Raw genomic sequence first — 12,066 nt, 5'->3', positions numbered from 1 at the left:
ATCTTACACCAGCTTTCCCCAGTGACTGAGCAGTGCTCGAGATCAGTTTCTCTCAGCAGAGCTCAGGGACAGCTTTCACTACAGCAGCCCCCAAATTTCTCAGCTTGTTTTTGTTTTCCAGAGCTCCCTATGCCCTCTTTGGCTATCTCCTCACCCCTAGTTTGCCCAATTTAGTATCATCTGCAAATTCATACAGGTCAGCTTCTCTCTGCAAAGAGAAATATACTGGAAAGACCATCAACTTTCCAGCATTTACATTAGACAGAGAATTTGGGGTGGGAGGGAGGGGGTTCCTAGCTAAAGGTACAGTGACCTTTCACTCAGTTTATCCCAAGTCCAGTTTTGTCACATCTGTTGTGGTCTCTAGGGACACACATTTCTCTAAGGCAAAGAGAGAATCCCAAGAGAATTAGAAGATGCTCTCTGCATTTTAAGTGTAAGCCTGGATACCACTATCATGTAACCATTTGATACCAGCTTTACAAATATAGTGGGATAAATTCATCCCTCAGCTGGACTCATCTAAGTTCAAGGTCTCTTCTGTTCTTGGTCTCCTGAGATTACATCAGGCAGAACTTGGCCCTAATATTTGGATATATGAAAGCACAGAGGGAGGAATAGCTTTAGATGTTCTGGATAGACAACTAATAAATATTCAACTGACTGTGAGTCTGCAGCTTCCACCATCACTTCAGATGAAAATATTCTACATATTATTATCATCTGTGTGTGTAACACATCCCTGATGTACACACTTGAAGGTGTTGAGTGATTCCCCTGTGTCTGTGTCCCTGTGTGCGTCAGGGTTGTGTGCCTGTGTCCCTTATCTTCTCACCCACTCTCTTTTTCATGAACTCTGAGATTTTCCACATTTGGAGAGGAGGGGGAAAACACACCTCGTCAAGGAATAACGAGCTGTCTGCAACTACAAGTAGGGCCAGTGGTCTGAATACCAGCATGACCCTTTCAGAAATTACAGTGAACTTGGGAGGAGCAAAAAGATAAGAAACATTGGATGACTGTCTTCTAGGACAAGAGCTGTTAACACAGAGCCGTTCTTCTCCCATGAGATTTCAGCTCTAGAGTCAAAGTCACTCTGATACTGGCTCAGCACAGGACTTCGAACCCAAGGAACTAGAATGGAACCTATGCAAACATGTCAATTATTTTTCTTTACAAACATAAGTACAAAGCCATTTATTCCAGGCTCATGCGCAGATCAGAGTTACAAATTTGGCTAAAGAAGAGGCCTGGTTCAGGCAGAAATATATGCATGCATATATAAAGCCAGAGAGATGATGTTTGCCTAACAGGTTATTGCTTGTCTATTGTATATGTCTATATATAGATATCTATATATATATTGTCTATGTATTCCATAAGAAGGAGCCAATGCCAGTAAACTCTGAACAAAGAGATACCTGCTGAGATGGGTTTTAGCATCACAAATCCTCTGTAATCCAAAGCACTGCACCCACTGTGCACAGTGCATTTCTAACTCTAGTCATCATTTAACATTGTAAGCCACGTGTACACACAATGCAAAACAAAACAAAACCCCAAACAAAATGCCTCTGGTTCTGCCAGGTGTACCTGCTATAGAAGGGCAGCAGGAGAGGGTTTTCTTCCAGGTAACCAAGACAGTCTTGTCCCAGGGCACAGGAGAGAAGGGCTGTGGTCTGTAGACGCAGGTGTGCTGTAGAGGCAGTGTTGTATTGCTGTCACCAGGTTTAGAAGGCAGTGCTGCATAGAAAAAAGGACACAGTCTTGCAAGTCACAACCCCTGAGCTCTGTCCCCAGACTGTCTCTAACACACTGATCTTAAACAAGTAGTTTGTCCCTTCTGTACCCCAATGATCACCATCTGCAAGACAGAGACAACATCTACACTGCATGGGATGTAGAGGCTACTAACAAGGGGCTGGAGATCCTTAAGTAAAGTAGCATTGACCGATCTCCAGTGCAGAGCTGGAAGTGTCCTTCCCAAGTAGCTACAGCTGTGAGTGGACAGTTTGGCAGTGCGGGCTCAACTCTGGTCTGGGTTCAACCTAACAAGAGTCAGCACAGGGTAAAAGATCTCTGCCCACACACTCACCATGATCTGTTGTGCCACGTGCTGGCCTGGACCTGTATGAGATAACACAGCTGGAGGGAAGAAAGCCACAAGCAATTCCTAGGCACTGACCATGCCCCAGCCAGCCTGGATGCCCCACTGCAATGTCACTGCTCACATGCCCAGTACCCAGAGGGGACAGCTGCCTCCTCATTCAGTAGCTTGGAGGGGATGCACTTCTTGCATGGCCTTCACACACAGCCACGTGTCTGGAGTGTGAACTTCTTAAAACATCCTGGGCCTTCCAGTTTGTTGTGAAATCTAATTAATTCCCAGAGACACACATTTGTACCTGATTGAGCAAATCACATACAGACTGGGCAACAATTCAGTGGCTTTGAATCCGATACTTTCCCCCTCCCTGGGAACTGTGCTTGCCTCACACAAAGGAGCCTTCCTCAGAGAGCCTCCCCATGTGACCCTGGGATCTGCCATGGCAAAGAGGTGAGCTCAGCAAGGGAGAGCAGAAAGTGTTATAATCAGACTCTCCACTTTATTTTAGAAACAACCCTCAGAGATGGCAACCTCCTGTCACCTTCCTTGTGGGAAAAGCTAGCTTGAAGTGTTGAGCTCAGCTATTTATATCACTGCTGATAGTCTCGCCTGTCTTCTAAAGAGGGGAAAACTTTCTTCCTAGTGACCTCCAGGGAAATAAACTCATATAAAGATGATTGCACAGGAACAGCCCTCATGGCTCACTGGTGGGGATTTACCAGCTATTCATCAGAGCCCTGGCTAGCCCCAACCAGAATGAGCATGCTGGCTGGAGTGAGCAGCAGTGAAATACTCGCCTGTCCTTCAGAGCACGTGGCATCGCCAAGAGGATGGGCAAAACTGCTCAGAGGGCAACAGACACTTCCCCTCCTGCAGATAAAGGTAGTGCAAAAAAGGAATGGCAGACAGCAGCCCACGGCTGGTGAGCCAGCCTGGCATACTAGCAGGTGCTGTCCCCGCTGGGGTATTTTTATCGTGGAATTTGGCAGTCACAAGGCAGCCCAGAGCCGAGCAGACTCCATGCTTGGCCTGTGGGGTGATGCTCAGTTTTCCTCAGCTTCAGTGGCGTTCCAGGTGATGATTGAGCCATGCTGGCCATGTTGCTGGATTTGTGCCAAGCTGTGCTGGTCTGTGTCACACACACATTTCCCGGTGCCAGGATCCTGTGACAGCGTCCAGTTCTAGTGTGGATCCAGCAGAAAGCTGCCAGCCAAAAGCATGGAAGGGCAGTGGCACAGCCCACTGACTGCTAATGAATATGCATGAGCCTGCTGCCAGGACTGTCTCTTACCAAGTGCTGAGACCCCACAAAAATACCCAGAGGTATTTTTTGCTCAGTCACACCAGAGTCAGACAAGATTTGTCCAACTGAGCCCAAAGTAGGAATATAAAAGGCTGCAGATGCTCAGCTGCTGAGAGGTCAAAGCATGTGAGGGCAACAGTAGTCTGGGAATGAGGAAAAGGAACTATATGGAAAATTCCCAAGAATAGTGAAGCTATGAGGAGAAAGGCTAGGTCAGGGGCAGCTTTGCATAGCCAGGAAAAGCTGTCAGGAGGTGACAATCCTTATTTTTCTTGCTGGCAGCAAAGAACTAGATGCTCTCAAAGACCCTTGGTCTGGCACTGCAAAAATAGTTCGCTAATAAGTATCAGTGAGCCAAAAATGCTGCTCTAGGAGGGAAACTCCTTCTTTTGATTTCCAAAATCTGTTCCCCTGTGGCCACCTATGCCATTGCAGCAGCCACCTCAGCTCTCTACAGGGCTGTAGCAGGATGATCAAGAGGCACCTCAGGGCAGTCCCTTCTTTAGACAGTCTGTGCAGGGCAGGGCAGAGGAAATGTCCCTATTATTTAGCCTAAGCCTCGTGACTGCCAGCCTCAGATCCTTCTGATTTACAGCCTCTTGAAATATTCTGTGCATGTGTAAGGCAGGTAAATTGCTATTCTTCATGCATCCGTTAACATTTTTTATTTCTGGATTCCTCTCGCACTTACGTTTGCCTTACTTTGAGCCCTGAGCATCCCGATTTTTACAATTTGCAAGTGTCTAGTCTTAGAAGCCTTCCCTGGGGAAAACAAGCTGTTGTAAAACCCCGAACAACCTGCACACAGTAGAATGGATGGGAAGAGGGGCTCAGTTTGGGATTGTACTTCCCTATGGCAGTAAGAAAAAACTCAGCCTTTGCACATCCAGGGAGAACTGTGTTCATATTTACACTACCAAGCAAGGTGAAACAACAAAAGGCATGTGTAAACAACATAACCTCACCTGTAAAAGTGCTGCCTTGTAAGGAATATTCGACACATACAGCTGTGCTACAGCATAGTGATGTTGGACACATGTAAACAGTGAGCTGTAGGTAGCTGGTTGCCTTCTCTACACTCTGGGGGAAAAAAAAGCAAACACACTGATTTCAGTGCCACAGTCTGTAAATATTTCCCATCACTGATTTATCTGCCTGTATTTAATCCCTGGTGCTCCTGGAATGAAGCCATATGCTAATTTCTCCAGAATGCAGTAACTGCACCAAAGCCATTTTGGAAGGTAAGGCAGACCCACACATTCACCAGTTTTCACCACTGCAGATGAGAGGAGTTAGAAAGACCATGATTTTCAGTGTTCCTGCTCCTCCAGCTCTGGGCTGGGAGCAGATCAAAGATTTTTAGATATGCCAAGCAGCCATCAGGATCTCTATCAGCATGATTGCAGCATGCCTGCCAGGGCAGGAAAGAGCCAAACTCCATCCTTTGCTTCCTGTATGTCCCTTCTCCCTGCTCACAAGGCTTCTGACAGGTGGTGGGGTAGAAAGTAGCCACTGCCCTGTCTCCTTTCCAGGGCAATCCTCACCTTCCCAGGGCAGCCCTCAGCAGCTTCAGGAATCTGAAGATTCAACTTTTGATCTTTGCTCCATCCATCCTTGCAGCTGGACACAGCACAGAAACAAATGATGGGATGAATTATGGTGTGTGCTGCTACATTAAATTGTATCACTCACATAACTAGGGGAGGGGGTAATTTTTCCCCCGCAACAAGTGTATCTGTTCTCCAGCTTTTGCTCACAGGAAATCTACACTATATTGCTACAGTAAATTTTCAGCTTTTAACAGTGTCTGCTCTCCACAAATGTTCTTTGCACTATAAAAGTAATTGGCTCCTAAAGACAGGACAAGGAACAATAAAGGAGAGTTAACAATCTGGCTTTGGGATTTACCTTGACTAGTCCTTTTAATATTTCATTATGATGATTATTTTTGCATTTACTTATTAAAATGCTATTTTCCAAAAGAAGGACTGTGGGAGGACATTAGCTCCAAGGTAATAGTGCACACTTTATACCACCTAGCCCTTAACTCTCACCAGGGAGAGCTTTGCAGTGCCCTGGGAATGTAAGTATGGTGAGCATAACTGGAACAAATGATTGCTCAAGCACTCCCACAGAGCCCCACAAAAGATGGAATAAACCCACTGCTCTCTTTTTATCCATCAGGTTAAGTGATTTGGCCAGAAACAGTCAGTCAGAGTCAGAAACAAAACTGAAGCACGCTCTCCTGCATCTCCACTTTGCAATCTTACTCCCAGTCCAGCAAACCTTTCCTGACATCAGACCACCTACCAACAGCACTTTCCCAGGAGTTGCTGGTCCTTGCGAGGCACTTCAAATGAGGCTTTTTCTTTGTCTGTTTCATTTGAACTGTGAAATTTTCCTCAGAATTTAAGAAAAGCAGAAGGAGCAAGACAAACAATTTAGATTTTACAGCAATTCCCACTCAGAGAGGCAAGACAGGGTGGCAGCAGATTAGGTTTCCAGGACTGGCACAGCCCACCAAAGTCTTCACACTCCCCTAAACATTTGCAGCTTGTAAATAAAATGCTTGTAGCTGGCAACACTGCAAAACCAAAGCAAAACCTACAGATGGGGGGAGCAGGTGGACAACAGAAAGGTTTTCTCTGCACTTGAGTGGTTACACTGAACTCATAAAGGAAGCCCAGAGCTGTGAGCACTTCACATTCCAGGTGTTGGTGCAGGTATTACACAAAGGCAACATCTGACAGTGCCACTGCTCAGGCCAGGCTATAGATTCCAGTCTTATCTCCCAGGGGATCAGCCCACTAAGGATTTTCCAGAGTGCAGTCTACAGAAAGATGAATGCTGCTTTGACTACCCAGTCCACAGAGGATGCAATATGCAGATCACAGTGAAAGGACTTTCTTAATCAAAAATAAATCTGGCTCACCCTAAAGGTTTTGGGAACTCATTTAGCAGGCTGCAGATGAGTCATGTCATCAAAAGATCACTTTTTTTGTTGCAGTTTTCTTTTTTAAAAAGAAAAAAAAAATCCCAAATACAACACAAGGTTTCCAGCAGATGCGAAACAAAGTTTTCAGCAAACCAGACCTCATTCGTTTCAGGTCAAATGAAAACATTTCCTCTGACACAAAACAAAAAACCCATTTCACTTCATTACCAGCTGGGCATTTCCTAAACCTCCTTAGAACCACTCTGTTTTTTTCCCAACAGAGGCTTGCGCTCAGATCTCAAGACTTCTCACTCCTCCTGGTGAGCAGAAATGGGGGAGTGGAGTTTCCTGGGAGACTTCCTTGAGAAGGTCCACAAACACTCCACAGTGGTGGGGAAAGTCTGGCTGACCGTGCTCTTCATCTTCCGGATGCTGGTGCTGGGAACAGCGGCGGAGTCCTCCTGGGGGGACGAGCAGTCTGACTTCATGTGTGACACTCAGCAGCCCGGCTGCGAGAACGTCTGCTACGACAAGGCCTTCCCCATCTCCCACGTCCGCTTCTGGGTCCTGCAGATCATCTTCGTCTCCACCCCGTCCCTGGTGTACATGGGCCATGCCATGCACACGGTGCGCATGGAGGAGAAGAGGAAGATGAAGGAGGCAGAGATAGAGGCCCGAGAGAACAAAAATGGTGGTGACACATACTACCAGCAGAAGTGCTCTGTGGCAGAGAAGGAGACTAAGCTGTCCGGCTGGGATGAAGCAGGAGGTCAAATCATACTCAGGGGCAGCCTGCTGAACACCTATGTCTACAGCATTTTGATTCGAACTGCCATGGAAGTGGCCTTCATCGTGGGGCAGTACGTCCTGTACGGGATCTTCCTGGAGACCCTGTACATCTGCCAGCGGGCACCGTGCCCCCACCCCGTCAACTGCTACGTGTCCCGCCCCACGGAGAAGAACGTGTTCATCGTCTTCATGCTGGCTGTGGCAGTGCTCTCCCTCTTCCTCAGCCTGGCAGAGTTGTACCACCTGGGCTGGAAGAAAGCCAAAGAGAGGTGCTCCCGGTCTTACAAAGCCAGCCCAAGCACAGCCCCCCGCAGGCTGGAGTCTGCCCCACAGGCAGAGAGGGCACAGATGTACACCCCGCCGCCGGATTTTAACCAGTGCTTGTCGAGTCCCAACGGGAAGTTCATCAGCCCCTTCAGCAACAAGATGGCCTCCCAGCAGAACACCGCCAACTTTGCCACCGAGAGGGTCCACGGCCAGGAGGATGCTGCTGGGGAAGGGCCTTTCCTTAAGTCGAGCTATGTGGAGAGTCCAGAGGTGGCGAGTGACTGTGCAGCACCTGCCTTCCCCGAGAACTACTTCAATGAGAAGCGCCGGTTCAGCAAGGCCAGCCGTGCCAGCAGCAAGGCAAGGTCGGATGATTTGTCTGTGTGACCTGTCTCCAGCAGCGAGGAGGAGAAGGAGCTGTCCCAGCGCTCAGTAGAACTTCTGCAAAGTGGACTCCAAACTCTCGCCCCTAACCTCCCTTTTTAATATCCTCTCTCTATCCTTTCCAGACAGCACTTCTCACAGCTCAAGGCAGTGGCAGCCACAGGCAGTTAAGAGAGACACAAATCTCGGGATAGTAAGCCTTCAGCCATATTTTCACTGTGGGACACACAGGGAGTAGAGACTCCCCACCCTTAGCCTGGTAGAGCACAGGCCAGCAGATTGCTGCCCAGTGGGTATCAACTGTGACACTGCATTCAACAGACTGACTGGACCTCTACATCTTCCGTGGTCTCTATTCAACACTGGCAACATCAGCTTGGCAGTTATACTGAGCTGAAGCTTCATTCACCTGCAGTGAGCAGAAACACACCAGTCGGCATTCAAAAAGAAAGATTTTCTCATCTGCTTCATTTTGTTTCTTTCTAACCCTCCCTTTCTCTACCTGATACCAGATATTTTATATGAGGTTACCTGCACAATAAATCCTACTTGAATTTTTTGACTCAGTGTATATAACAACTCTTCCCCATAAATAAGGACATCTGTGGTCCCCAGTGCACAGCTGCCTCATGTCTAACATTGGAATCCCTTCCTCATTCCTAAATCAGCACAGCAGACTGGCCCCAGGGAAATCACTTAGATGACCAGTTGATGAAGACTGGGGAATTTTCCCAAGATACTTATGTCATCAATCCTAAGCAAGACATCCACTAACAGAAATAGAGACTCTCCTGTGAGAACAGATATCTCATGAGTATCATGTAGAAACAAAGTGGTTTTCCCCTTTTTGAAACTCATCTTTCAAGCAACCTGAATGCTGCTGAAAGGGTGCTGCCAGCTGCCCACTTGAGAGAAAAGCATCCTCTGTTTATCTGCAGAAGAGGTACAGCCTGTGTCTTCTCACCAACCTACCAAAACACTTCAGCATCCTCTGCAAGCACAAAGAGTCCTGCTCAGGTCCTGCACGTCATTCAGCTCCTCCCTGCTCTGTCAAACTTGCCATCCAGCATTGGTCAAGTTATTTGTCCTCATAGCAAGTCTCTGCTCTGCCACCAGGCCATCCTCTCCACTCCATCCCTAGCACAAGCAGTGCTAGAAATCACCCATGAACCGAGTCTTTCCACTGCTGTAGCCTCTCAGAGCAACCACTGGTGCCCGAGGCTGCCCTGTGAGTCTGGTGGTGGGGTCTGCAGGCAGCTCCCACTCAAGATACATTTTCTCAGTGCAGAGCTGACATCCCTCAAAGATCTGCTAAACAGAGCCAAACTGCTCCCTGTTGTTTACCCTGCACTGCCCTTTCAGACACAGGCCACAACTTCCCAACACTGGACTGCACAAGCAAATGGCCTGGGACCAGCTGATGAGGGGACTGAGCCATTCCCTCTCTTAGGGCCACTGAAAGTGAATCCCTGCTCCTGATACACAGCTTTGGTACAGCTCCCTGTACATTTAAATACACATTCACACTCAGATGGGGGAAACCATGTTTTTGTTTGTAAGTTTTTATATATTTGTATTTTTTAATCCTGAAAAGACCTGTGTGTTTTCCTTAACATGAGATTTTAGTCAGTTGTGTCTAGGTTTCTCCTAATAAAGTTCTAACTCCATCTCTCCTTGTGGATGTTTCTCCTCTCTTATGACTGACTGTGAGTGGCTAGCAGGGATCAGGCTGCCTGCCAGCCTCTGCTGCCCAGAGACCACAAAAATTCCCATTGCCCAGAGTGGCAGGAATGAGGGGAGAGTTTGGCCAGGGGGATAAATAATAAACATAGGGAAATGATTGATTGACTGGCTAACAGGAACCACCCCCTCCCAGCTCCCCTGCCTGCCTCTGCATTACCAAGGAAGGAGGAGCTGGTCAGGGAGCAGAGCTTCCTTCTTCTTGCAAACGCTTGCTCCCTGCAATTCCTTGCATATCCTTGCACACCTCTAGTGCTCAGAGAGGACACTGTGATGTGAAGCCAACTCAGCAGAAAGAGAGAAGCAAAACCTGTACCCCGTGCATCTGATTGCTTGTCCATGCAGTAACCAAGCCTTGACATCTTTTTAAGAGACAAGGCCTTGAGAGAATCCACTGCTAACCATCTCTGCAGCACTCCTGTGGGTACTCAAATCTCTTAAGATGCATTTGCCCAGCTCAAAGAAATTCCTTTTCTTCCCTCAGCTATGTTCTTCCTCTGAAACTTATCCTTTGCTCTCCTACTTTCTAACTTTCACAGGCTCCCTCCTTCTGGCCTTGGATCCCCCTGTCCACACAAAGGAAGTGCCCTTCTTCACTTTCTCCACACAATCTCCCATCCCGTGGGATTCTGCAGGCTGGGAAGCTTGAGACCAGTAAAGTACTGGGTCCCAGCAAGGAGCCTGAGAGGGGGCATAAAGAATGAATCCAGAATTCAATGAGGACACTGGGACAAGGACCTTTAACTGCATTAGAAACTACAGGCACCCTTTAAGATTAAGGAGCTGTGGTGTGGGGGTTTTCAGCTCAGGAGTGAGGATGCCACCTGAGAAGCCACAGCCTCACAATGCATCAGGAAGGCAGGATTGGGTTTGTGACTGGCATGTGTACAGCCCTGAGCATGCCTGTCCCTTAGGGTGCCACCTTGCTGTGACAGACAGGCAATGCTCGGCAAGTCAGGAACACACCCCATTTGGAACACTTGGCTACTGAGTGACGTTCATGTTTAATAAAGCCACTCAAGCATGAACACAGACCTTGTTTAATAAACCGTTCGTGGTTTAAAACAAGCAACAGCCCAAATTTCAAAAACTCTGAGCTAGTCTCTGCTGGAGGGCATGGTAGAGCTGAAAAAAGGGACAAGGATCTCCTCTGTGCTGTCTCAGACCTCTATGATCTAACCACGTTCATGGGTGGGGTTTTTGGTGATTTTGAAACCAGGGGAGTACAACCATCCCAGCTCTCTCTCATCCTTGAGATTGCATGTATCAAAGCAGATAATTTCCCTCTGCCACCCATTTCTTAATGTCTCCACGGTTCTGTCTTCTAGGTATATCAAATGGGGGATATTTGATGGATGGATGTTTGCACTAGCTGACAGACCATAAACTTGGAACCCACTGTCAAGGCTGGCCAGGCTGTCACATTGTGATAGGAGCACATTTACTTCAGGCTGGCCTGTCCTTTCAGACAGATTTAGTATATATTGCTTTGTACCAGATGGATGGCTAGACAATCTTACAGTAGCAACTTGAATCAACATTACATATTAAATTCAGTCTTTGGATGGGTACTCAATCTTCAAATGGCAGCATTACAAAGACAATGCTCTGAGAGAGGAAAAAAAGGAAATATGAGAGCTTTTCATTCTGTTCTTGCCCCTCTTTTCTACCTGCTGGGACTGCTCAGATTCTCAGAACTGTGGATTCTCCAGCAACAGCTGGAACCAACGTTTGACAGAAACACCAACCCCAGTTATCTCCTTGGTCAGCACACCTCAAACCATTTCTTCCTCTAGCTGGTGTCCAAATGAGCCAGAAGTCAGTTCTGATCTACAGCCTTGTGCTGATCAGCTGCTGAGCCTGAGATAGGGAGACAGAGAAACGTCTTTCAACAAGCTTTTAAAACAGAAATACTTAAACCTATAAAAGGAAAACCTATATTTAAAAATACATAGAATGCCAAAACTAATAAAGTATTGAGCTGAGACAAGGTCATGCCTCTGAGTTCTTCTCCCCGAACAGCACAGTGGGACAGCTGAGCAGGCTAAGAGAAATTCGAGGGAGAAATTGAGGGAGAGACTTAAAAATAATGGCTGATCTAAAGGACATAGGTCAGGCAAGTTTCCTCTTGTGGGCAAGACAATACTCAAGCAAAGTCAATGCTGATAAAGTTTCAGACTGTTAGAAGGGAATAGGTAAGATGACAGACTGCACAGTCCCCCTTCAAACACTTTTCCATGAAACATCACTGAGGTCAAGGAATTAGGAAGACCCAAACCCCAAAGAACAAAAGCACTGTGTGTTTACAGGAATGAGACCATGCTTGACTGGACTGCAAATGGCCAAAGTACAAAGAAGGCAGAAATTAGGAATTCAAAAAGTCAGCGTAGCATAGCAGAGAGCCTGACACACAGCAATGGCAGGTACTCCAGAGCAGCTTCCCTGCTGGCATTGCTGCCTCCTGAGAAGCCTGGGACTAACACAGGCACAAGGGGAGCTGCTATTCCTAGGGGAGCTCCCTTGGGAGGCCCACAGCAACCA

The 12,066-nt window shown here is 47.3% G+C and overlaps 1 protein-coding gene across 1 annotated transcript; it reads left to right on the top strand.

The window, feature by feature from the left end:
- Positions 1–6,675: 6,675 nt before the first annotated feature.
- Positions 6,676–7,788, top strand: GJA5 (gap junction protein alpha 5). Its single transcript, XM_062511453.1, has one exon. It carries the CDS (start codon positions 6,676–6,678, stop codon positions 7,786–7,788), a length of 1,113 nt encoding a protein of 370 aa, XP_062367437.1.
- The last annotated feature ends 4,278 nt before the right edge of the window (positions 7,789–12,066 follow it).

This window comes from Cinclus cinclus, chromosome 2, assembly GCF_963662255.1.
Source record: "Cinclus cinclus chromosome 2, bCinCin1.1, whole genome shotgun sequence".
Taxonomy (NCBI): Eukaryota; Metazoa; Chordata; class Aves; order Passeriformes; family Cinclidae; genus Cinclus; species Cinclus cinclus.
The sequence above is the reverse complement of the archived record's forward strand: the minus strand, read 5'-3'. Positions and strand labels throughout refer to the sequence as shown.

Coding starts and splice junctions, on each gene's coding strand:
- GJA5 (XM_062511453.1), top strand. CDS start 6,676: ATGGGGGAGTGGAGTTTCCTGGGAGACTTCCTTGAGAAGGTCCACAAA.